Below are 23,966 nucleotides of genomic sequence, written 5' to 3' on the forward strand. Positions count from 1 at the left end.
TCTTCCTCCCTCAGAGCTTCATTCATTCAGCTTCATTGATGGGTTTGAATCTGTGATTGTTGTGTGTTTTTGAATCTCTGCAGACAACACACACTGGCTGCTGATGGTCCAGACAGAAGAGTTTGAGTTTCTCAGAGTGCAGACTGCAGAGATCCTCAAATCCTGCTGAAGCTCTCTGATCTCTCTCCAGTAAGAAGGCCTCACACAGGTTCCTTAATGCCAAGTTATGAGGAGGATCAATCAATAAATTTCTTTCCTTACAAACTGGACACTCCTGAGTTTGTTTCTCTCTCCAACAGTTCTTCACACATTTTTACAGAAGCTGTGGCTGCATATCAGGACAACTGGATCATTAAAGATGTCCTGACAGACAGGACAGGAGAGATCGTTTTCTGATTGAGAAAACATTTTGTCTCTGTGTGAAGCAGAAAACACAGCAGACAGATTAAGTTCCACAGTCTCGAAAGTTCCCTTAATGTTATTTTCACTTTGAGTCGTAGCTCCTCTAAAACTCGTCTTTATAATGTAGAATCAGCAGAAGGTTGAAGTTGCAGTATTCCAGTGGTCCAGTAATCCCAGTGTTTCCATTGTTCCCAGTATTCCCTCTTTTATGTGGCCTCTCTCTGTTGAATTCCTGAGTTTGGTCTGGTGATGAATCTTGAACACACTGGACACACAGTTATGGAACGCATGTATTACACACACCCATCTGATTCACGTGACTACACCTCAGTTGAACGGGCGTTAAATAAAAGTGTGATGGCAAATATACGATAAGTCAAGGAGGCCAAAAACATGTGAAATCACATGTTGTTTGCACATTGACAACACGTTGTTGTGCTTTTTAAAAACGTTAGTCCTTTATTATAGCAAAAGAGATGACAGGAAACAAAGGTAGAGAAAGATGCAGCAGGAGATATTGCTGTACAGACTGTAAAACCCCCTGAAGCAAATCTGTGATTTTTGTTATTGAAATATACAAATAAAACTGACTTGACTTGACCAACACGTTGTTAATGTCATCTATCTGTTTGGCTTTCTGTTATTCAAATATAAGCGTCTTTTACGTTAATGTTTCTTACAGTTTTATTCAGATTATTAGGAGGCGGATTTATTAAGTGGAACTACATTAGCCAAATATATGTTTATATCTTTTGCACAATCCATGTTCATGAATGCTGCTACAGTTTTTCAATGCCTCTATACCATTTCAACCATGCACACTATATTCCTAACATTCTCTATTCTTTATTTATTTTTTTAATATATTTTAAACCTTCATTTTAAATTCTTCTGAAGTTTGAATACCTGTTGCATTTATGAAATCTTTTCATCAAGTCTGGGAAACACAATTTTATTTCTTCATAAGTAGCATTTGAAACTGAAATGTATAAATGTAACTGTGGTGACAATGAAAGTCCTTGAATCTGTCTGTGTTTAGCACCATTCAGCCCTGCCTGACTCTGTTATGCCCAGGTGCCCTGTGTGACTCTGTTTGGCCCTCTGAGGTCTACATTCTCCTGAACCCCACAATGAAAAGCTGCAGAATGAGAGGAGGAGGAGGAAACTCTGACATTCCTATTGGTCAGGGACTTTTTCAGCTCACTCTGATTGGCTGGCAGAGTGCGAGCAGGGAATCCCTCAAGGCACTCTCTGTCTTTGTCTCAGAGTGAAAACACAAACAGTCCAGTCAGGCCTCGCTGCCCCAGCGTGTCCACCAGTCTGCTGAGGACCGGGACTGAAGTAGTCTGATGTGCTGTTCTGCAACAGAGAGTCATCGGCAACAGTACAGCTGCTGTTTGTAAGACTATAAATCTCCCTGATTACTGCCAGTCTGCTGCTGCACGGTCTGCAGCTGTAACATTGCAAGTACCTGTAACGTTTAGCAAAGCAGAGTGAATTCCACAGTACGTCTCCACTCCTCAGCAGTGCCAGACACAGAGACAGAGGTGAATGAGGGAGCTGCTGTTTTGCTGTGAGAAAGTGTTGGGAGATAAATCCCTTCAGCGGCATGTTGGAACAAAATCAGGAGGTGAAGAAACCAGCTCAGTTCATGTTGCAGAGGGTGGAGAAGGAGAGCTGGCAACAGGACGAATCAGGAGGCAAGAGTGGAAAAAAAAAAAAAAACTGAAGAGAAAGGAAAAGTCCACAGTTTAAGACGAGAAAGGTGAGTTTTGTTGCTGTTGAGAGTTTATGAAAATCTGAAAAGGGAAAGAAAAAAGAGAAAACTGAGGTTGAAAGTGAAGTGTGGAACCAGGTAGAGAAGAGGAAAAAGACTTTGCAGTGAGAGTGAAGAAGTAAAGAAAAGGGTTGATGTTGCTCAGCAGGAATGAGATGAAAGGCTAGACGGTTAAATTGCAGCGGGCCAGGAGCGACGGTGGGCGGGGAGAGAGGAAGTGTGGTCGACAAGAGAGGAATTTAAAGCCTCATTGTTCTGGAAGAGCAGAGGGAGAGAGAGCTGAGCAGCTGAGGACTCGAACCACCGACAGACGCTGAACAACATGGACGTGAGCTCAGCCATGGAAAAGGTAAGACAGACACGTTTACATCTACACAGCTTAAATCCTTATTTATAGCTACTTCCAGATTAACAACTGAAACGTGGAGGTCAAGGGTCAGAGGGTCACTTAGTCTGAGGTGATGTTGCCTCTAGAGAAACTGTGAGGTAAAGAAACTTTACTGAACTCAGCCCTCAGACACATCTCATATTTCTCTACATTGTTAGCATAGCTGCAGAAAGCTGAGTTGATAATCAGACTTAATCTCTGTTTTGTTTCATTATTCAGTCACGACTGTAGTCATGTTATTTTATTTCAGTTTGAAAGAAAACATTTGACATTTCAGTCCCGTCATTTTGAATTGTCACAGAAGCTGTGGTAGGGTAAATGCTAGGTTGGATCAGCTGGAGGGATGAACTCTCGCACGTTAAGGTGAAGGTTAAGGTGAAGGTTAGGGTGAAGGTTAAGGTTAGGGTTACTGCGCACAATGAAGAAACACAATGCATAAAACCGTCCCTTCGGTAGCGGTTGCTAGGAGCAGTCAGGTTAACATTTCATGTTGATTTAAGAGTTGTTATTTCTGTAATAACAACCTGCACCTGTATCTGCATCCATCTCATCCACACTTGTTGTCATTTTGTGGCTATTTTTGGATGCGATTGATAGGTAGCCAAGTAGCTAGCTAGTTATGTAGGAAGATGACGTCTCCATATCATGATTTTCTGTTATTTCTGTTATGAAGTCGGATGTTAAACTTTTTCAAAGGTTCAAACCTTGAGGTGAGCATATGTACAATACTCCCAGCAAATCAAAAGCCACCTCTTCAACCTGCTCTGAATGTAGATTGTTCCCACATGCCCACAAACACATATCTGCTCCATAGCCTTTGCTGATAAAGTTGTTGTAAGGTTGTTGCAGGCTCGAACATGTATGGATGTATTTGAGAAGTTTCCATTTCGAGTGAAGAATGAGAAAAAAAGTGAAATCCTACTACTATTGTTTGTTGATGTAGCCTCCAGAGCGGCCAGAAGTCTGTCATGACACAGAGCTTTCAGGAGCTAACCAATCAGAGCAGAGTGGGCTCATCGTGAGGGGCGCCTTAAAGAGACGGGAGCTAAAACGGCCTGTTTCAGACAGAGGCTGAACTAAGGGGCTGCATAAAGGGCCAGTATAAGATAAATAAGGATTTTTTTTCAACTGTAAATCATGCAAATATATTCCAGTAGAGCCCCAGAAGATAAATATAGACCTGGAAATGTGCATGATATGCCCCCTTTAATTCTGCCAACTAATCTCTGATTGGTCAGTTGATCCCCCAATCAGAGAAAACTGCTGTCAGTGAACATAACACCAGATCTGTTTGAATCAATGAGAAAATCTGAAATGTGATCAGCAATTCTGAGGTCTGGAAACAGGCAAACTTAAAGTTATAATGCTTAAGATTTTCATATCAAATCTCATTACTATTCAGAGTATTTACATTCTGTAAACTGCCTCTCTGTACGGTAGTTTTCATAGTGGAGTTCACTCAGACGAAATAATGCAGAAGACAACACCGGATGACGAGTTCAGTGTCGGATGTTGATATTTTCTGTCTTCTGCAGTCTTTAATAAAACAATGTGCGTGTGGCTCTTGGACTGGTACTGATCAGACTACATTCATAATACTCCTCTTAACCCAAAGAACTCTGTGTGAAAAAGTGTGTCTTAGCTGCCAAATTAATCTCCATTATGAACAGACAAATAGTTTTTTAAGTTTTTAAGATTCTCTTGATAAATCATAGTGAAGTTATGCAATATAATAATTTGCTTTGTACAAAGACACTCTGCTAAAAGTAATTTACTGCAACAGTTACTGTACCAGCCAAAATGTCAGTTTGAGTGATGGCCTCATGGCAGCTCATGAGGGATTACTTGACTCAAAAAAAAACAACAACCTGGACCTGCTACAGACTCTCGCTGCAGAAATTAAATTAACTGACGTGAAGAGTGGAAGCGATTTTATAGACCTTTTCAGGTTTATTTCATTCTGTTACTGTTGATTTCGATTGTTTTTACATGTATGTGCTGCAGTTAAAGATATTTTAAAATCAGTTCGGACAAATCTCTCGGGCTTGTTTACATCTGATCCATTTCAAACAGCTGGAGATTTCTAACTCAGTCGTTGAAGGTGATCCGTGAACACGAGGACCTTGTTCCCCCCCGCTGGGTCTGTTCTGGCAGCCGTGTACAGTTTGTCTCTTTCAGATCCCTCCTGTAATTCAGCCTCTGGTTGTTCGTCCAGAGGTCACATCAGTCTGTGGCTGATAACCTGACAGATCAGTGTCACCTGTCGGGGGGGTTTGATCCCGCCGTCCCCTGGAGCTGGAAAAACAGCCATCACCAGGCTGGAAATAACCCCTAACACACAAACGAAATGGGTTTCAGGAGTGAGGGGAGGTATGTCTATAACCAAAATACAAACAAAAAATCTCAGAATAGATACATTTATACAAAGAAAAAATGCAAAGGCAGTTTCCAGAGACATATAAAGATACTCTGCACGATAATTTGTGTCTTTTACCACGTTAAAATCCTTGAAATGACATCTACTCCGTCTCCCTCCATTAAATATTTAAAATCTATTAATATGCAAATATATTTCATTTGAGAAATTGAACTGTTGGACATAAGATGTCTCCTACTTCACTGTAGAGTCTATTCTCAGTGTTTTTGCACTGGACGTTTCAAGTTTCCACATCACAGTTGTGTAACTTGAATATTGAACCACGATTGGATTCCAAACTGGTTGAGATGTCACAAATCCTTCTCATAGGCCCGCCCCTGAAAATCTAATTTTCAATGAGCACAGAGAAACTTTCCACTTTCAGCAGATGAATGTGAAAACAGTCTTCGAGTGCCAAACTCCGCACATACATCATTCTGCACAGTGAAGCCCAAACATCCAACTGTAGCAACAAGAGGAAAAACACATTTTTGAGTTGAAGGGGACTTAATCTTCACCTCTCCCATCTTATCAAACTGTCCTTCTCTTTCTGAATGGTATCTCATTTGTTTATACTTTCTGTAAATGCCAGCTCATCTGTGGCATATTTTCTAATTCTGCAGTAAATGGACAATAACAGGAAATATCTAGGATGCCATGTGACAAAAGTCTGGGCTCAGACCCAAACTCAGGACCTTAAATGCAGCAGGTCGACTCACACTGTGTGACCTCAAGCGTCTTATCTCACACTGTTTCCTACAGTTTCCTCTTCACATAGCAGAGATGTTTAGAATTACTCATCGTGGTTCAGCCTGAGTCTGATCCACCTACAACATACTCGCCTTATCAGACTCCTAAATATAGAGCCGCTACACATTTCCCTCTTTCTGAAAAAATGCATTTCTAGTTTGGCTCATGTTTGGCAAATGTTCTCATTCAGAGCAACATGATACTGTACTGTTCAGTATTTGTGGTCAAGACAACTCAAACAAACCAAGTGAAGGTGGTCAGTGATCACCTGACAGCACAGGAATTAAACTGAAGAAATGTTTGTACTGAAGCTAAAAAGCTTTAAATCCTTCAATAGTGCAGAATCATAGTTACTGTTATTTGCTATAAACTAGAGAGCAAACATAGAGCAGCCAAAATATGACAATAGATATCCAGAGTGTTAACAATAATTTAATAAATACAGTATACATAATTATATGGTTAGATACAGTCAAAATAATCCAATAATTTTCAGAATCAGATACACATTGTCAATCACAAGGCAATGGAAATGAGTCATTATACACAAAGAATAAGTATAAAACAAAAATACACACAGAACAGTTAATACAGCTTATAATCATGACATGTTATTTCATGTTATTTCCTGATTGTTTTCATAATAATAAGATAATTCCAGGTCATTTATATTTCAGTCCAGCTGTTTTTTTTTTTATTTCAAAATGTCATTTTTCCCAAAGTCTGTTTTGGAAACAGCATTTTTTCCCAATTAGCATTCAGAGTCATGTTCCACTTTTTATCACAAAATCTTTGTCGGTCAAGACAAACTGGGCAGAGCCAGTGATGTAAATCACAGCCAGTCACATATCTGACTCTGCCCTGTGTGTCGATGTCATGTTTCTTTTTTTAACTACACATTTTTAACTAACTTCCATACTTGTGTTAGCATTACTCTGTGGGTTTGTCATGTTTAAAGGAACTTCAGATGGCATCCTGGTGGTCTAAGGGTTAAAGTACCGTTCATGAACTGAAACGCCCCTTGGTTTGTGTCCATCTGGGGAATGCATAAAATGTCCCAAAAAAATATTTAAAAAAGAAACCGTAGAAACCATTTGTGGTGTGTGTACAAAGAAATGTTATAAAAGTTGGTCAGTTTAAGAATCCAAGACCTGCATCATGTCAGCTGACTCATGATTGGTTGAAGGTTTCTTATTTGGAGGAACTTCTGAGTCACATCTGCTCTGATGTGGCGTTCATGTGGTGTCGGAATAATCACAAAAACGAGTTCTCCACTGGGAAAATTCACTTGAACGCTCCCTCAAATCGGAACAACAACTCAGAAAGTTGACGAAAATTTTGGTACACGACTTGCTGAAAGTTGACGTCATATATGCAGACACAAGGTGGACGAAAGTAAATGTTTGATTGATGGAAAGAAACTTTGTACTAATTCACGTATTGCATATCAACTTTTTTGCTCAAATGTAATTTGTAATATGGTTTTAGGTTGTAACCGTTAGTTGCTGTCCACGTAGAGTGACCTAGATTAGTTAGAAAACTTATTTATTAGCATGAAGGCTGATAACACATCAGGTAAAGCAATATTTTAGTGGTTTTATGGAAAGTACTGGTGTAGCAACAAGTCTGGGACAAAATACAACACATCTTTGTAGCGTCCATATTGTTTCCACATTACAGCTTAAAAGCTCATGAACACACAGAGGTCGGAAGAACAACTTCCCAACTCAGGAAATGTGTTGGACTGTGGCTCACAAGCTCCTCCTATAAGAGTCACAGTGAGTGTAGAGAGCTGACGTCATGACATCACTTCCTGTCCAGCATCTGTTACACTAGCTTCTGTAACTCAATGCAATGTCTTTCATCTTTCTTTCATCTAAAAAAAAGTAAGCGAGTTCCTGGAGTTTACTTTCCATATTCAAGAAAAGATCTATACTTACTGAAGCTGGAACCTTTGTGACTTTAACAAACTTACTTTTACTTTTTTAGTTGTAATCTCATGCTGCCTAAAAACATCTTCAGTCCTCTCTGTTCTGCTGTTATAACAGGCACGTCTGAAATAACCGTGACCCTTGACTCGCCCATGAACACTTCACGTGAAGCCGTGACGTTTAACTCTCAGTGGTCAAAGGCTTATGGGAAAAACAGAAACCTTCAATAAACAACAATATTGGATTTTTTTTATTACTGTCTTTATCTAAACCCATGGAATGAACAACACAACATGCTGTTGGGAAAGGCTCTGGATTTTTACGTTATTTACGTTACTACAAACGTCAGGGGGGATTTTGATGATGTTTTCATTCTTCTGGAGCAAAACATGGAAGTTCAGGTTTCACTTCGGCTCTCAATACTCACAAAAACACACTTAGACTGCTGACAATTTGCATTTAGTTTAGTATACAGCCCACTGCCTCCCTCGTCCACAGGAAGAAGAAAATTACGCTAAAATACTAAAATGAGCCAAAGATGTAAAGTTCATCATCAACAGCAGAGTTTTAGTGGAATGTTCCTTTAAATCTGGTTTAGGTTTGAACTGCAAAGTGTAACTGGTCCTGATGACTGCTAACTGGTGTCAGCTCAGTAGCGTAATAATAAACACACTCTCTGTCGGTCAGCGTATTCCAGAGGGATGTAATGAAGTCTTGTTCTTCTTCAGCTGCCTCTTTTCCAGCAGTCATCGTCGTGACCTTTTCAACACGGGCCGATCAACAATAGTCGCTTAAACACACACTCGATGTCTCTCTCTTCACACCTCTGAGTACTCTCATCTGTCCTCGCTCACCGCTAATGACAGCTTGTCTCTCTCTCTTCTGAGGTCACACTCTCTGAGAATTAAGCCCATTACAAACACGAGGACCATGTGCAACAACGAGGTCTGCAGCTAACGATTATTTTCATTATCGATTAATCTTCTCAATTAATTGATTAATTGATATTTTCTGTACAACAAAAATAGTAAAAAAAATGCCCTTTATAATATCTTAGAGACCACAATGACGTCTTCAAATGTTTGTTTTATCTGATCAACAGTCCAAAATCCAAAGATATTACGTTTACTATCATCTGTGACACAGAAAAGCTTCATATTCTCACATTAAAGAAGCTGCAACCAGCAAATGTTTGGCATTTTTGCTCAATCCGATTATTCGATTAACAAAATAGTTGCCAATTAATTTTCTCTTGATTGGCAAATCGATTAATCGACTAATCGTTGCAACTTTAGCATCAATGCAACAAGCTGGCATCACTAGCCGAAGTCTCTTTGTGTCTTTATCTGTAACCAAAAAAAAAAAGTGTGGTCCAAAAATGCTTCATTGCCAAAAGTCTATGGACAGACCAAAAGTGTTCACATGCTTTTTTGTACTTTTGGTCGGTTTTTGCTGGTTTTGGCCGTTTACTTCCAGTGACGGGGACGTTTTTAATGCTGCAGCAGACAATGTTATTTCCGATAACAATGTGCTTCCAACTCTGTGTCAGTAGTTTTGAGAAGACACATTCCTCATCATAACAATGCCGACGTGTGCAAAACCAGGTCCATAAAGAAATGGGTTTCCCAGTTTGGTGTGGAAGAACTTGACTGGCCTGCACAGCGTCCTGACAGCTCAGCCCCATCCAACACCTTTGGGATGAACTGGAACGCCTAATGCGAGCCAAACCTTGTCATCCAGCATCAGTGTTGGACCTCACTGATGCTCTTGTGGCTGAATGGGAGCAAATCCCTGCAGCCAGTTTCCAAAATCTGATGGAGAGCCTGAAACCAGAATAGTGGAGGCTGTTATAGCAACAGATACACCTCCACCCCCTTCTTCATATATAGTATATTACGTGTATGAATGTCTCTCTCAGGAGTGATGTGCTTGTTAATACCTGGTGACAGATGGACAGGTGGGCACGTCTGTCAGCGGCTTGTTTTAGCAGAACAGTCGTCGGGTTTCTTGCCAGAGAAAAACAGTCAGTCATCTCTGAGTGTTGTTTCCTGCACACACACACACATAAACACACATTTGAACTTTTTTATTTCATAATGCATCCCCCAGCCCCTTACCCTGACCTTAACCATCACAACTAAATACCTGAAACCAACCCCAAACTGAATCTGAACCCAACTCTTACCTTAAATGTCCTCATTTTCCAAAAATGTCCTGATTTTAAACATAAATTGGTCCTCAAAAAGATAGCCGTACATTATTATTATTATATTAATAATGTCAGGATTCAAATATTTACACACACAAACACACACAGGCACACACAAATCATTCTAACAGGGGTCAAAGGTCGACCAGAAACCCACAGAACAATTAAACTTTTACTAGTTTTACAAATTCAAAAAACTTGACGTGAGCTTTCAATCACATCTCAGTCTTCATCAGTGGATGATGAGTGGCTGATATCAGGCAAGTCGTGTATTACGTGATGACAATCGAGCAAAAACTGTGAGAAGACTGTGAGATGTGGTTGAAAGCTCCAGGAAAAAAGCTATTATTTGTTTTAGGGACTTTTAATAACATTTGTTAAAGTTAAACAACTAACTGATCACAGGCAAAACATTATGGTTATTTAAAAACATCGAAGTATGGAAGACGATTGAAGCCATGTTCTTTTCTTTTTAAACATAATAAAAAAGTAAATAAAAGGAAAGAGGAGGCACAACCATGGCAGGAAGAGAAACAAAAGAAACGAGCGAATTAGAAAACAGACAAAAGAGCAGAAGAGCTGAAAAAAAAAGAAAGATATTTAGAGCTGAAGCTGAAGAAGGAGGAAATGAAAAAAGACGTGTTGGGACGACAGATAAGACTCTGGAGTGTTTGTCAGTACAGTGATGATGATGTCACTGGGTGGACCAATGAGATCATCCATCCTGCGTATGTATGTGTGTGTGTATGGGGGGGAGGGTGGGGTGGGTGGGTGGGGGGGGGTGTTAACTCCCTTTTCTTCCTCCCACACTCACTGAGAAATGTTCAAAACAACAATTCTCATCTAACACCTCCTCACACGCCTTCACCATCATTGTCACTTCAGGCTGCCAGGAAGTTATTTTTTCTTTGCCGTTAACTCGTACGATGTTGTCATTCAAACATCTAATGACTTTGTTTTTCAGAGCAGCACTGTAAGTTTTTTGTTCTCATCAAACTAAGTGCTGTCATGCTTGTTCAGTTTAGTTTTGGCTCAGTTCTTTGAGGTTAACTCAAAGTCCACATACTGGAGCTTTTCAACCAAATCACATGATTGAAAGGTTTGGAAAATCAGTCAAACTACTATTTCCAAGGTCAAGAATAAGCTTTCACCCTCACGCACCCTTTGATCCATGTCTTAATCAGGGTTTCACTTACTTCAATGTTTAAATCTTTATTGCATCAGAAAAAGTAGATTATTTCCAGCTCAAACCGGCTCCTCGTCAGCTGCAGATGAATCTCACAGACTCAGCAGGTGTGTGTCACTGAGGTAACAACTGGCTGCTTGAATGCACTTTTGAGTGTTACTCAAAATAATGTCACATAATAAATCACAAACCAACATTTTTATCTTTTGCACTAAAATAAATTCCAATACAATATCACTAAGAAGATAATCCTCTATAAGAAACAGGAATCAAATCTAAAAATAAGGTAAAAGTGAATCTTATAGGATTATTTTAAAGCTGATGCTGAGTAAATCTAATGTTTATGGAAGTCCATTTTGTTTTGTAATGACAAAAATAAAACAATTCATTTATCTTGAAATACTAAGTCAAAGTAAATAAGAAAAAAAATGCTATTTCATATCATAATTTTACTTGAACCTGGTGTTATTCTATATTTTTTTGTCTTGTTTTGACTTCCCTACCCTGCACTGTGGCACTCAGCCCGAAGCCCTTTGGTTCCTACTGAAGATATAAATCTTTAAAAACGGATCATGGATATGCAGATTCAATCTTTTTAAAGGCTCAATAATTTCCTAAAACAGCTGAACGCTGAAGTTTTGTAGCAATCAATCACTCAAACAGGAGGTAATAGTGCATTTGTTAGGGACTATTTTCAGCGGTGGACTACGATGTGTGTGTTCATGGAAATAAAGGAACATGTGTGTTTTTAATAGTTTTTGGACAACAGTGAGACAGAGGAATAAGATATATCAGGCTTTGGATACACAGATGATACTTGTTAGTTGGACCAATTCAATTATGGTTTTGTATTTTTAACTTTATCATTCATAACTTTTCATCTGTTCTTTTCTCTTGATGGTGAGAAACGGGCAAAAGAAAAGTACTTGTTCTATTTTTTCATCAGACTGTCGTGACCTCTGACCTTTGATGCAATAGGAATATTAGGAACCTCACATGATCAGAATCAAACAAATGATTTAAGTGCATCCATCAGTTGTGATTTTGTTGTATTTTGTGTTTCTCCTCTCAGATGACTGTGAAGCAGAGTGCAGGAGGTGCAGGAGGAGGAGGAGGAGGAGGTTCAGCTGTATGTCTCGTATGTAAAGAGAGCTGCTCTGGATTTCAGCCACATTCTTGGAGGTAAAACACTTCACTGTTTTTTTTTTTTAATTTTTATTATTATTATTTCTTTGCACCTGAAAAATAGAAATGAAAAGAAAGATAATGAAAGGATCCCAGTTTCATCAGTTCATTAAATAACATACATTAAATAAACACCACTTGCATTAATACATAAATAAAACTGATTTAATGGTTCACTTGGTTAACCAGTAAAATTGGTGCTGTACAGTATTAAAACAGAGCCTACGGAAAATACTTCTGGAAGTAGCGGCTTCTCCTACCTCACAACTCCGTACATAGTTGAACCATTTAATTTTAGCATGCTAACTGCTAGCTCGAGCGGTGTGGCGCCACTGTTTCCACTCATTCATCTTCTACATGACAGTGTAAAATGTGGTAATGTTGTGCAGATAGATAAGGAACTTAACATTTGTTAAATTTGCTTGGTGTGGAGGACACATTCCCTACTGGTGCCACTAAATGTTACTACAGAGCCAAGCTGGTCAAATAACATATCTGTCTTTTGTCTCCCCTTCCATACTTTGACCAGGAAAGCCTGCATGGCGTGTGGCTGCAGCACGGTCGACCACGCTCCTGGGAGTGACGTGGAAGACGACCAGCGAATGGGACGCCTGCTCGCAGACTCGCCCTGCTCCCATTTGACAGCGAAGGTTAAAGGAGGTGGCGGCCTTCGCATGTACAAGAGGAACCGTATGATCGTGACCAATCCGGTGGTGTCACGCAAAGACCCGACCTTCAATACCACGACATACGACTGGGCGCCGGCCGGCCTCAACCAGAAACTGGTGAGGATGGGAGTGAAGTACAGGAGGTCGCTGCAGTCTGTTAGTCTGTGTCAGCTTGTAAAGTCAAAACACTGATTCACAAATTAAAACATTTGATTTAGGAATGAAAACAGTCTGTTTAAATGACTATTTTATATTACTTCTGTTCTTCTGCACTTAAACACTGTTAAGTAAAAAAAAACAGTATATGCATCAAATATAATGAATGGAAATATAGATTATGTAGTCAGCAAGATACATTTTATTCCCCTCCTAAAGGTTTACCACTTGAATTTCTTTATTAGTTAGTTTAGTTTATTTCTTTGGCTTCATTTGATTTCTGCTGCCGTCTCTGCCTGTCGAACAGTCTACTCCGTCTGGTTTCCATTAAAAACAGACTGAAGTCTGTTTCAGGTTTCACAGCCTATAATTATGATGATGACAGTGATTATTGAGCACGGCAGCGCAGCAGGGGAATAGCAGGGGGACATTACTGTGGTTTAACTTGTAGAGACAAATCCAGATCCAACACTGACTGTTCTCCAGCTCTATTTCTCTCTCCACACACACACACAGCCATGTTTCCATCACTTCAGAGGACATTACATTGACTTATATTCATTTACTGGAGACTTACCTTAACCCTAACACTCACCCTAACCTTAAACCAAGTTTTGACCTTAATGATTTACGTTATGGGGACTTACTTTTTGTACCCACAATGTGACTGTGTAGACAAATGTCCCCACAACGTTAGTAACACAAGTATAAACAGACAGCACACTTTTCAAAATATTTAACATGTGTGTACTTGTATTCTGCTGTGAAATGATGCAAATCTAGAGTCTGTTAGTACAGCTGTAGACTGTTAGTCATTATCTTACTGTGGTTCAGTCATCTGACAAAACACAGGTACGTCACTGACAACACCTGAGTGATCGACTGAAACATAAACTCACAGAAAGTCTGAGTCACAAATTGGCTTCTGAACATTTCTTCTATGTTGAATTATGTCATCCGGTCATGTTAGTGAAAAGTTGACGTCTTAATGTAACGTCTCTGTAATGTGAGATCTGATTTATCTACTTAAGAGAGAGTGTGTTCAACAAGCTCAGATTTCAGTGGTGGGAAAAACCAGCAAAGTGCCAAAATGAAGAAAAAAAAAATGTTTTTTTAAAAATTGATCTGCATGTATTATGGACATATAAAGACAAAGGATAGACAGAGACCAATGCAGAGACCTGGAGACGTTATTCAATTATTTTCCGTCTCTCTTTATCTTTTCTCCACTCAGTGTCTAATTTGTCCCGGCAACCATGGAGAATTGAGTGTGATAATTGTTTATAAAAATGTCAAACAGGTTCCAAAAGCCTTGACTCACTCATATCACTAAAACTGAACAGTAATAAATACTTTAGCACTGAGGTTGCTTTTTTAAAACTTGAAAGTTGGAACTGGTGAATATCCAGTCTTTTTATGTACATTTTTGACATTAGATATGAACTTTTATAACTTTTATACATATGATGAGATTCCTCAAATGTAATATCCTCTAATTCTCATCCTGCATCTCTGAATGATGCATATCCTTATTTACTGACTTTATCTGTACATACAAACACATATTTGTTTCTGTCATTTCTCCTCCAAAACCTGAAGCAAGTGATGAAATGCAGCAGTTTTTCTTCTGGTAATGTACTCTACTCTATTCAGGAAATACGGATTCAAAATAAAGATCAGACGGTAAAAAATATCTGTTCCACTTTGACCATAAATGAGCTGCAAAAATCTGTCGTCTTTAGTGTGTAATTTAACTTCTTAAACTCCCCGAGGATGCCGGCGTCCTTGGCCGACATCACTGTCTTTCAGTGGCTGTAGCAGGCTCGGTTTTAAAGCTACAGTGAAGATTCTTGTATCATATGAAACTAGATAGCGCTCCAAAGTTAGGCTAAATTTTGGTGAGGGATAAACTAGCATGACCATTTCATAGGGGTCCCTTGACCTCTCACCTCAAGATATCTGGATGAAAATGGGTTCTATGGTTACCCACGAGTCTGCCCTTTACAGATGTGCCCACTTTATGCTAATCCCATGCAGTTTTTTGCATGCAGTCTAAATGTGTTATTTTCGCCTATTCTAAAAATGGTGTATTTGAATATTTCTGCAGACTGGGGTCCCTAAAATGTCTTGGAATTGCATAAATTGGGTCTCAGTGGAAAGCTGAGACTCTTGTTGATTCAATAAGCCCAATTGTATTCATGTATGATGATGTTAGTCTCCACAGTAGCCATTTCATTGTGGTGAGACCATTTTTCGAAACTTGACCTCACTCTATAAAATGACCACAGCCTCATGAAACTTTACAACAACAAACTAGAGACCTAGAGCATTCAGAATATGTTTGGCTTTCCTAGTTATATTGACAATAAGGGGGTAGTATCAATCCACAAATTGCTGCAACAACTTATGAGACATAATTGAACATGGCGATGGCCATCATACTCTTCCATCATAACCAAAACACAATGTTTATTACAGATTTATGACTAGAAAAAGTGGACATGCAGTGCTGACCATCATCTCAAATTAATCTTTATGTTCAGATGATGTATACCACTTCTATGTGGAATATACCGTTGACCTGCTATCTCCCCCTAAAGATTCCCTGTCCCCCACTAAAAAAGACAAAAATGGGTCTATGGTAGGAGGGGAGTCTATTTTTTTTTCTCTGATTGAAGTATAATCACACAGGCAGCTGTTTAAATCACACAATCCTCATTTCTGTCTATATGTTGTGAACTTATTAACTATATTCATAATAATGGATCAAGGCTGTGAGTTTTACTGTAAGCTTCTTGGTTTCAATGAGGGCATATGGAGCTACGGTGGACCTGTGTACTCATCATGGAGCCAAGTGAAAAACTATTTTTCTCCAGTAAATTTCTGATGTTCGATGTTCGTAGTAGCACTGAACATCGGACGAGACTGACGTGTCTCGTCTGGTGTGAATTTGGGGTCACACTGAAACTTACTACAACTAAAATGTCCCCTGATCCCCCTCAGGCCATGCAGTACATGGAGCTCATCCCAGAGAGTCAATGTCCGGTCTCGGGGACAGATGGAGCGTTGGAGCGACGCAGGCAGCTCCTCAGTCAGCTACCCGCCTACGATCAGGACCCCATGAAGTGCCAGAGTCTGGCCAGTGAGGAGGAGGTACAGTGCTCTGCTCATGATTATCTACAACACAGGCAACATGTTAACATTAGATCCCCAGCCAAATCATTAGAGCTCATTAATTATGCACAATTATACTGTTAATTAAGTCCCTAAACTACAGACCTCCATTGTTAATAATCTAAGCTAAAAAATATATTCTTGGTACAAGTTGACTCTGATCTCTTACGTCTACGTCTTCTTGCAGATTTCCTCCATGCTGCTGTTTGTGAAGCAGTACAAGCAGGAGGTGCTGGGAGTTGGGGAGGTGGCTTTACCTGGTGAGGACGGAGCTCTGAAGGAAGCAGCCATTCAGAGGACAGCGAAGGAGGCCAAGGACCGCAGCAACAGTGACAAGAAGGACGCTCTGGAGCACCGAGACCACAGCTCAGCCAATAACAATGCTGCCTCCACTGCTGGTTCCACTAATGGAACAAATGACAGCACAAAGACTGAATATGTAAGTAGATAATGCGTCTGATATCTTTGAAGTTTAAATCCTGGTAATCTTGGATGCAACTTAAAAAAAACAACAACTTTTTCTGCGACAAAGCACCAGACAGATAGTAAACATCAGCAGTCCAGTTATTCTGTAGGCTGCAGACCAAAAAAAGACCTTAAACATTTAATGGTGTCAACACTGCCTAATTTACATCCTTAAGTTGGATTTACAACCACCACATTTGGTGCAATATTTCTGTAGAGTCCCGTCTTTTACTCTGAAAAAGTTTTGTGATTCTATTATTAGTTTGCAATCTGGACCCTTAAAATATAACTCTACTGACCCCAACTAATTCACAAAAATAGTTGTAAATTTCAGTCAAAGTTCAAAGGCGGCAGGCCAGAACAGTCAAGAGAGGACAAACAATGCCTCACTGTAATGTTTCTGACCCCATTAATTTTCAAACCACTTCTTAGAAGATGTCTTGTTTTAGTAATTTGCTCCATGACCTTCTTTCGATTTCATATTCTGTCATCTCTTTGTCCTCTAGCGATGTACTGGTTGCCACGGTGAGGTTGCCAAGGAGAGTCCAGCTGTTTACACTGAGCGCGCAGGTTACCATAGCGCCCTGTGGCATCCCACCTGCTTCGTATGTTCAGAGTGTGGCCAGGGATTGGTGGACTTGGTCTACTTCTGGTCCAATCAGAGGCTGTTCTGCGGACGACACTACTGTCAGACGGTCTGGCCGCGATGCTCAGGCTGTGACGAGGTGAGGTGACGTCTCGGTGAACTTCATTTCCTGTTGACTTCCTGTAGACATGTTTAATATGAGTCATGCGGACGGATTGCAAAATTGCTGTGGCCCAGATCCGGCCCACGCCCGACACTTTCGGCATTTCCACCCGGCCCACATACCGCGTGGAATGATGCCACTTGGGATCCGAGATCTGGGCCACAAGCAAACCATATGTCAACCAAGAACAAACCAGATAAACCAGAACTGGCCCACATCCAGAATACACATACCTGAGACCACCGCATCTTTACCAAAAAAGGCCCACATTTGATTTGGGATATTTGGGCCATATTTGCTTTTTTACACATTGGCCATTTCAGGCTCAAATCCATTTTGTTTGGGTCAGAAGAAGGTCAGCAGTGCCGCATCATTGCCTGAAGTGGCCCACTTCTGTATGCTATGTGAGTTGTTCTTTCCATGATTATAATGGATGATGCAGAGGCTAATGACCTTAGTCTCTTCTTAGCCTCCACATATTTTGTCGTGCATGACATTGTTTGATTGGTGGATGTGTACTGCTTTTACTCTGCGCATGTTAATTATGTTGTGTATCATGACTTTTGCAAGATGTCATTTTATTCTAATTTTAGGTCGCCTCTTCAATTCTGTCCAGGGACAACAGATCAAAAATAGCTTCCAGGCTAACTGGCTCATTTACAGTTCTTTTTTTCCCTGTTGATTAATGAACGTTGTCCCTGTCAAATAGATAAATTAATTAAATAAAAAAACATCAAAAATCCATTGCAATCATGTAACAAACAGCTTTGAGGGTATTTTCCTGCTTATACTGTACAATTTCTCACAATTACAAGAAAAGACCTCAAAATAAAAAGGTCTTTATCCAAGCACACCTCTTATTATTTTGTCTTATTATTAAGATCATAATCCATAAATATGAGAAACTGAATCATACTTATGATGATGCTTCCAATTTTAGTTTTGTTTTCCATACTGAACAGAATCAAGCTCCTTCTCGGTACCCAAATTCCTTTTCCTAACAGCTTCCTAACAATGTTTCCTAACTCAAACATTGTAATTCCATAATGGTTACTCACAGCATTCGCTGCCTGAGTCCTACAAACATTATCAGTTAAATAACAATATTTATTTTTCATTGTTGATGTTATTAAGTCTTTTCTAACATCCCTCTTGACCTTTGTTCTGTTCTCCCTCCACAGTTGATCTTCTGCCAGTCGTTTCACACAGGAAAAGATGGACGGACATGGCATCATCACCATTACTGCTGCTGGAAATGCGGACAAAACCTGGATACACCCTGTCAGCACTGATGCACATAATATAGTATTAAATACAATATGGCGTTCAGTATTATTACGTTTTAGCCATGCTCCAAAACAAAATTACCAAAATTACATAGCGCTCAGCTATTGAATTTTAGAATTGACTGGTTGGTTCGCATGTAAGCCTTGACAAAAGAAAGAGAAGTAATGGATAAATAATAATAAATAAGTAGCTGTAAGTCTTTAAAGTATATGTTTAGTGGACATATTAGTATTTAAAATATGGTATTCTACAAAGAAAAAAATGTCCAGTTGATTTATCAGTGTTTAAAACACTTAAAGACATTTAGCTGACACTGAAGTACTCATAGACTTGTTCAGTTGAGCCTACTGGTGTTTCAAGTACTTGAGGAAATGTTTAGTTGACACATTAGTGTTTAAAGTACTTAAAGAAACATTTGGTGGATTTAGTAGCACTTAAAGTACTGACAGTGACGTGAGCCAGATGTGCTGGTTTCAGCCTGCAGCATTTCAGATACAAACAGCAGCTTTGTACGAAGGACCAAACCTGACATTGTAGGAAACAAATTAGTGCAAAAATAAGATGATCAAATAAAATGAGAAATAGATACATAAATGAAAAAAGAGACAACAATCAAAATACTGAAGGAAAACTGAGCTAAACATCTATAAGAATGTATTCCTAAAACATCATGTGTAATCTGTGCAGATTTGTGTTTCACTTGTTAACATTTATTTAAGGTAGAAATATCTCATTGGTTGATTTAAACCTCAGAGAACTGGACAGGCTGGAAAAAGTATCTCACAATTAGCAGGCTACTTAACAAAGTGCTCTGCTGGATTTTTATACTATTTTTTTTTCTAGATTTCAACCATCTGCCTTTTAATAACCACATTTAAGTTGAGTCGCGTGCTTGTTGTACGAATTGTACAAAGAGAAACTTTTGGTTTTACCAACCATTAATGACTTTTTCTTAATTTTCTTCTCTTTTCATTCATGTACCGACGTGTTATTTCAGTCAAATTGCAGATTTATTTTGCATTTAACCTCTTTCATGATATCTGCTGCTGCTAAATGCTGCATTATGCTCTTATATTTCTGAAACAGTTTTGTATTTTAACAAAAGATTAAAAAATGTGTGATGTGTCAACCAAACAGAGAGTACTGTGAGGTAAACAAGGTCAAAGTTTATTTTGGCTGCAGAGTATTCTTGCTGAAATATGAAGTCTACACTTCACAGAGGCTAACTAGCTTTACTATGTTTTGTTCCATGGAATAAAAATCCTTATAATTAAACAACAGTAAAGGTCTAAAATTCAACCAGCAAAAAATTATCTATAGTTACAAAACGCTGTAGTAAGAACAACTAGAGGATCTCCAGAACGACCCATAAGACCATAATATGCCAGTTAGGTTTAGGCGCAGAAACTACTTGGTTAAGGAAAGATCATGGTTTGGGTTTAAATTAAGGTTGATCACTTGAAACCACATTTCAAGTGAAAGCCTTCATCGTTATGGCAACAGTAAACACCACAACGATACATTAAAAAAATGTCCTGACTCGTGGTTGGAAACAGGAAGCGAATGGTGGTCTCCTGCAGCAAAGTCCACTTTGTGGTCCATTAACTATCTAGCATGATAATTACTACAGCCACTAGATGGCATAAACGTAACCATAGGTTGTGAATTTTAGACCCATACTGTCGTTTTACAGGCTGAAAAATCCACCAGTACAATCTGCCAGCATAACATTAGCTGATATTTGCACGTGATTTTCATCCTTTAATTACTTTTTTGAATTTATTGCTGCTCAAAATGCGAAGTGTTTAGTAGTAGTTAGCTAGCAATGTTGTTTTTTTTGATGCAATTAGCTAAGAATGTAGCATATATACAACAATACTGTTCAATACAATGTTATCCGGCGCAGGCAGCAAATGACATACAGTAGAATATAGTAATATCAGATTAAATATTAATATTGGTTTAATCTCCCTGCTTCCAATACAATGTAGCTTTAGCTTAATTTAAGCCAAAAACTGTTAGCAGGGGGAAACGGGGCAAATAAGAAATAATACACTTCTGAAATGTGTACAGAAGAGATTTTTAATAATCTTTCTATGAGTAGGATGATAAACAAGGATTTCTAAAAATCCGCTCTGTGAAGGCAATTTAAGTTTTCGTTATAATGTGTAGAAATTAAGCAGACCAGAAACTGGCAGGTCGCCATGTTCCGGATATTTTTGAGCAGCTAGCATGATATTGAAACTGCAGTAGCTCATGATTTACATGAATAAGTTTAATGCTGTGTTAAAAATTGTCATCATTCACTATTCACTATAAAGAATTCCCAGTTGTTGCTGTTGAATGTAAAAAGTATTGGACACTAATTGTGTAAAATGCAAACGAATTGGTGTTTTGGTAACGATGCTTAATTCTTGTTTTTGTGGGATAAATCAGAAAAACACTAAAAAATGACAAAAATGACTGAATTCCACAGTGAACAGTGAATGACACAGTAAACATTTACTGTTTTATATCAGCAGTAATGGTGTTTTTTATATTGGCCTAGATGACAGGTTTTAATGTGATGATGTTTTCACCTGCAGGGATTAACAATGATCCCATTTCAGGTTATGGTTGCATGTCATGTTTTGGCATTTATTAAAAAAGTCAACAAGTTTAAAAAGATTTTTCTGCTGATCATGTTTTGACATTTTGTCTGTTGCTTTGAATTAAAGTTCCTTCTGATTGAACAACCTGTTGTCCATCATCTTTTTAAAGAGAGAGTTATGACCTTATGGATATTTCTGATGGTTTAAAGGACGAGTTCACAGTTTTTCAAGTCTGTCTTAAAACAATAGTCACCTAAATGAACAATGAAACATGTTTTTCTTGTTGTAATCATTCCTCCTGTTCATACTGACCATTACAAGATCCCTTCATAATGCATTTACAATGTAAGTGATGGGGGACAAAATCCACAGTCCTCCTTCTGTGTAAAAATATATTCAAAGGTTTATCTGAAGCTAATATGAAGCTTCAGCGTCCAAATGAGTCAAATCAAGTAGATATCTTTCAACGTTACAGTTTTTTAGTACCAAAGTCCCTCTTTTTGTTACTATACTTCCACTGCAGCTCAACAGGAAACACAAAGAGGAAATTTGATACTAAAAAGACTGTAAATGTGGCAGAAATTCACTTGATATGACTAACTTAGACTGCTGAAGCCTCATATAAGCTTCAGAAAAACTTTTAAATGCATTTTTGCACCAAATGACTGTGTGGACTCACTGTGGATTTTGGCCTCCATCACTTACATTGAAAGCACATTTGAAGGGGATCTTTTAATAGCCAGTATGAACAGGAGGAATGATTACAGCGAGGAAAACCTCTTTCAGTGTTATATGGGCATCTTACTGTTGTTTTAAGACAGATTTAGAAAATTGTGAACCTATCCTTTGATCTCTAAATACACCATTTATGTTGAAAGTTCATTACATCATTGACGTTGTGCACCTTGACTTTACAGTGGGGTTTTTTCCAGTGTATCTTGAATAGTGGGAACTGTTCAGCTACCTTTATTTTCAACAGTTGTGCTGCCAACAGTACTTTGTCGTAAATTATGGCATATTTTGCAGTTATTTGATGAAAAATTATGATAAAAGTAATATACTCTTTCTGGCATGCACAACATGAAAGCATGTTTGATTACAAATGTTAGAAACCCTTTTGGTGAATTTTGGATCCTTTATATACCACATATTTAACATTAATAGGCGATAAATAATCAATAAATAAATAAATGCATAACATACTATAGAGAACTAACTCTTCATATGAAGCTTAAACATAAACATAGAATCCAGTAAACATAAAAAGAGTACAAAAGAAAATAAGGTAGTTTTAACACAGTTTTAACCATCCCTACTTTTTCATCCAAAGTTCTGATAATTTCAGTTTAAGGGAACTAAATTATCTTTCAACATTTAAGTTAATTGCTGAAAGTAATAAACAGAACAAACTATGATGAGATTCAACTGCATACAACCAAGCTGCATTAAAAAGTTTCACGTATAACACTGGTCAAAGATTAAGTAACAATTTCAGGTTTCAGAAAAAAGAAATCAGATGATCCAGTGTTTGTGTGTGTGTGTGTGTGTGTGTGTGTGTGTGTGTGTATGTGTGTGTGAGTGAGTGAATGTGTGCGCTGACCTACTCCCAGCAGGAATGTGAAGTATTCCCGTGGTTTCTCGGCCAACGTTCCTGGGCCGTTGCATCACCCTGCTGACCGTCTGACAGCCGCTTCCTGAACCATGAAAGAAAAACCAGATTAGGATATTTTCAGTCCCAAACGTAGACAAATTTATTTGGTTTGCAGAGTTTTATGGCCTTTAATAGCACAAAGTGAGATCAGGGAGGGTTTATAGAAGATCTGGAAGACTAATTCAGGACTTCCTCTGAGTTTTTACAACAGATTATCCAAGATTATGAGGCCTAATAAAGGCATTGTTAAAACATGGTTTTTGAATGACTACATTTGAAATGATTTCACATTCACAGTCTCATCCTTCATCTGTCCAGTTGATTAAAATAGTCACAGAAATCACGTCCTGATGTTGGCCTTCTGATTACATCTTCACGTCCACAGTGATGGATTAACTTTACTGAATGAAAGAAAGAACTGCAGGTGTTTTCTCTTCTGTGTGGAACTGAATGGGAGTGAATGAGAGATTTTAACTAAACCGACGTAAAAAGAGTCAGATATTTTTCTTAGGAAAGCAAACCGGAGCTAAAAGACTTTATTTCCTCCATGACTCCTCAAGAAACTAAATTGACATAATTACACATAGGCAAGAAAAGAAAAACAAAATATTGTTAATGTACAATGACACCTGTTTTACAATAGTTGAACTCAAATACTGGTCAAAAATGAAAAGTAAAGTAACAAAAAAAAAGTAAATAGCTAAACAAGTAAGCAAACTATATGCTCAAAAAGTACTTAAATGTATCCATGATCATTTTATAAATAAATACATTTTATAAGAGTTAACCACAAGATTGGTTTAAGCCCTTGAAAACTATTTCTCTGTGACATTAAGTATTTAAACAGGCAACAATTAAAGTTAAAGTAAAGAAAAAACATCCTTAGTTCAGTCAGACAGCTCACATGGAGTAGATTATTATTTAAATGTAGAATATGTACAGCATTGGTGTTTGGCGTCTGACCTTGTTGCTCCCCACAAG

General features: G+C 38.5%; 1 protein-coding gene across 1 annotated transcript; it reads left to right on the forward strand.

Moving 5' to 3' along the window:
• Positions 1-1,863: 1,863 nt before the first annotated feature.
• Positions 1,864-21,478, forward strand: lmcd1 (LIM and cysteine-rich domains 1). Its single transcript, XM_067586406.1, has 7 exons — positions 1,864-2,528; positions 12,132-12,241; positions 12,774-13,029; positions 16,072-16,221; positions 16,430-16,681; positions 17,214-17,432; positions 18,638-21,478. The coding sequence occupies exons 1-7, from the start codon at positions 2,502-2,504 to the stop codon at positions 18,746-18,748; spliced, it is 1,125 nt and encodes a 374-aa protein (XP_067442507.1). The 5' UTR covers positions 1,864-2,501; the 3' UTR covers positions 18,749-21,478.
• Positions 21,479-23,966: the final 2,488 nt, after the last annotated feature.

This window comes from Thunnus thynnus, chromosome 4 (genome assembly GCF_963924715.1).
Source record: "Thunnus thynnus chromosome 4, fThuThy2.1, whole genome shotgun sequence".
In the NCBI taxonomy this organism is placed as follows: domain Eukaryota; kingdom Metazoa; phylum Chordata; class Actinopteri; order Scombriformes; family Scombridae; genus Thunnus; species Thunnus thynnus.

Coding starts and splice junctions, on each gene's coding strand:
- lmcd1 (XM_067586406.1), top strand. CDS start 2,502: ATGGACGTGAGCTCAGCCATGGAAAAG. Junction 12,242..12,773: donor TTTCAGCCACATTCTTGGAG/GTAAAACACTTC, acceptor TACTTTGACCAG/GAAAGCCTGCATGGCGTGTG. Junction 17,433..18,637: donor GATGCTCAGGCTGTGACGAG/GTGAGGTGACGT, acceptor CTCCCTCCACAG/TTGATCTTCTGCCAGTCGTT.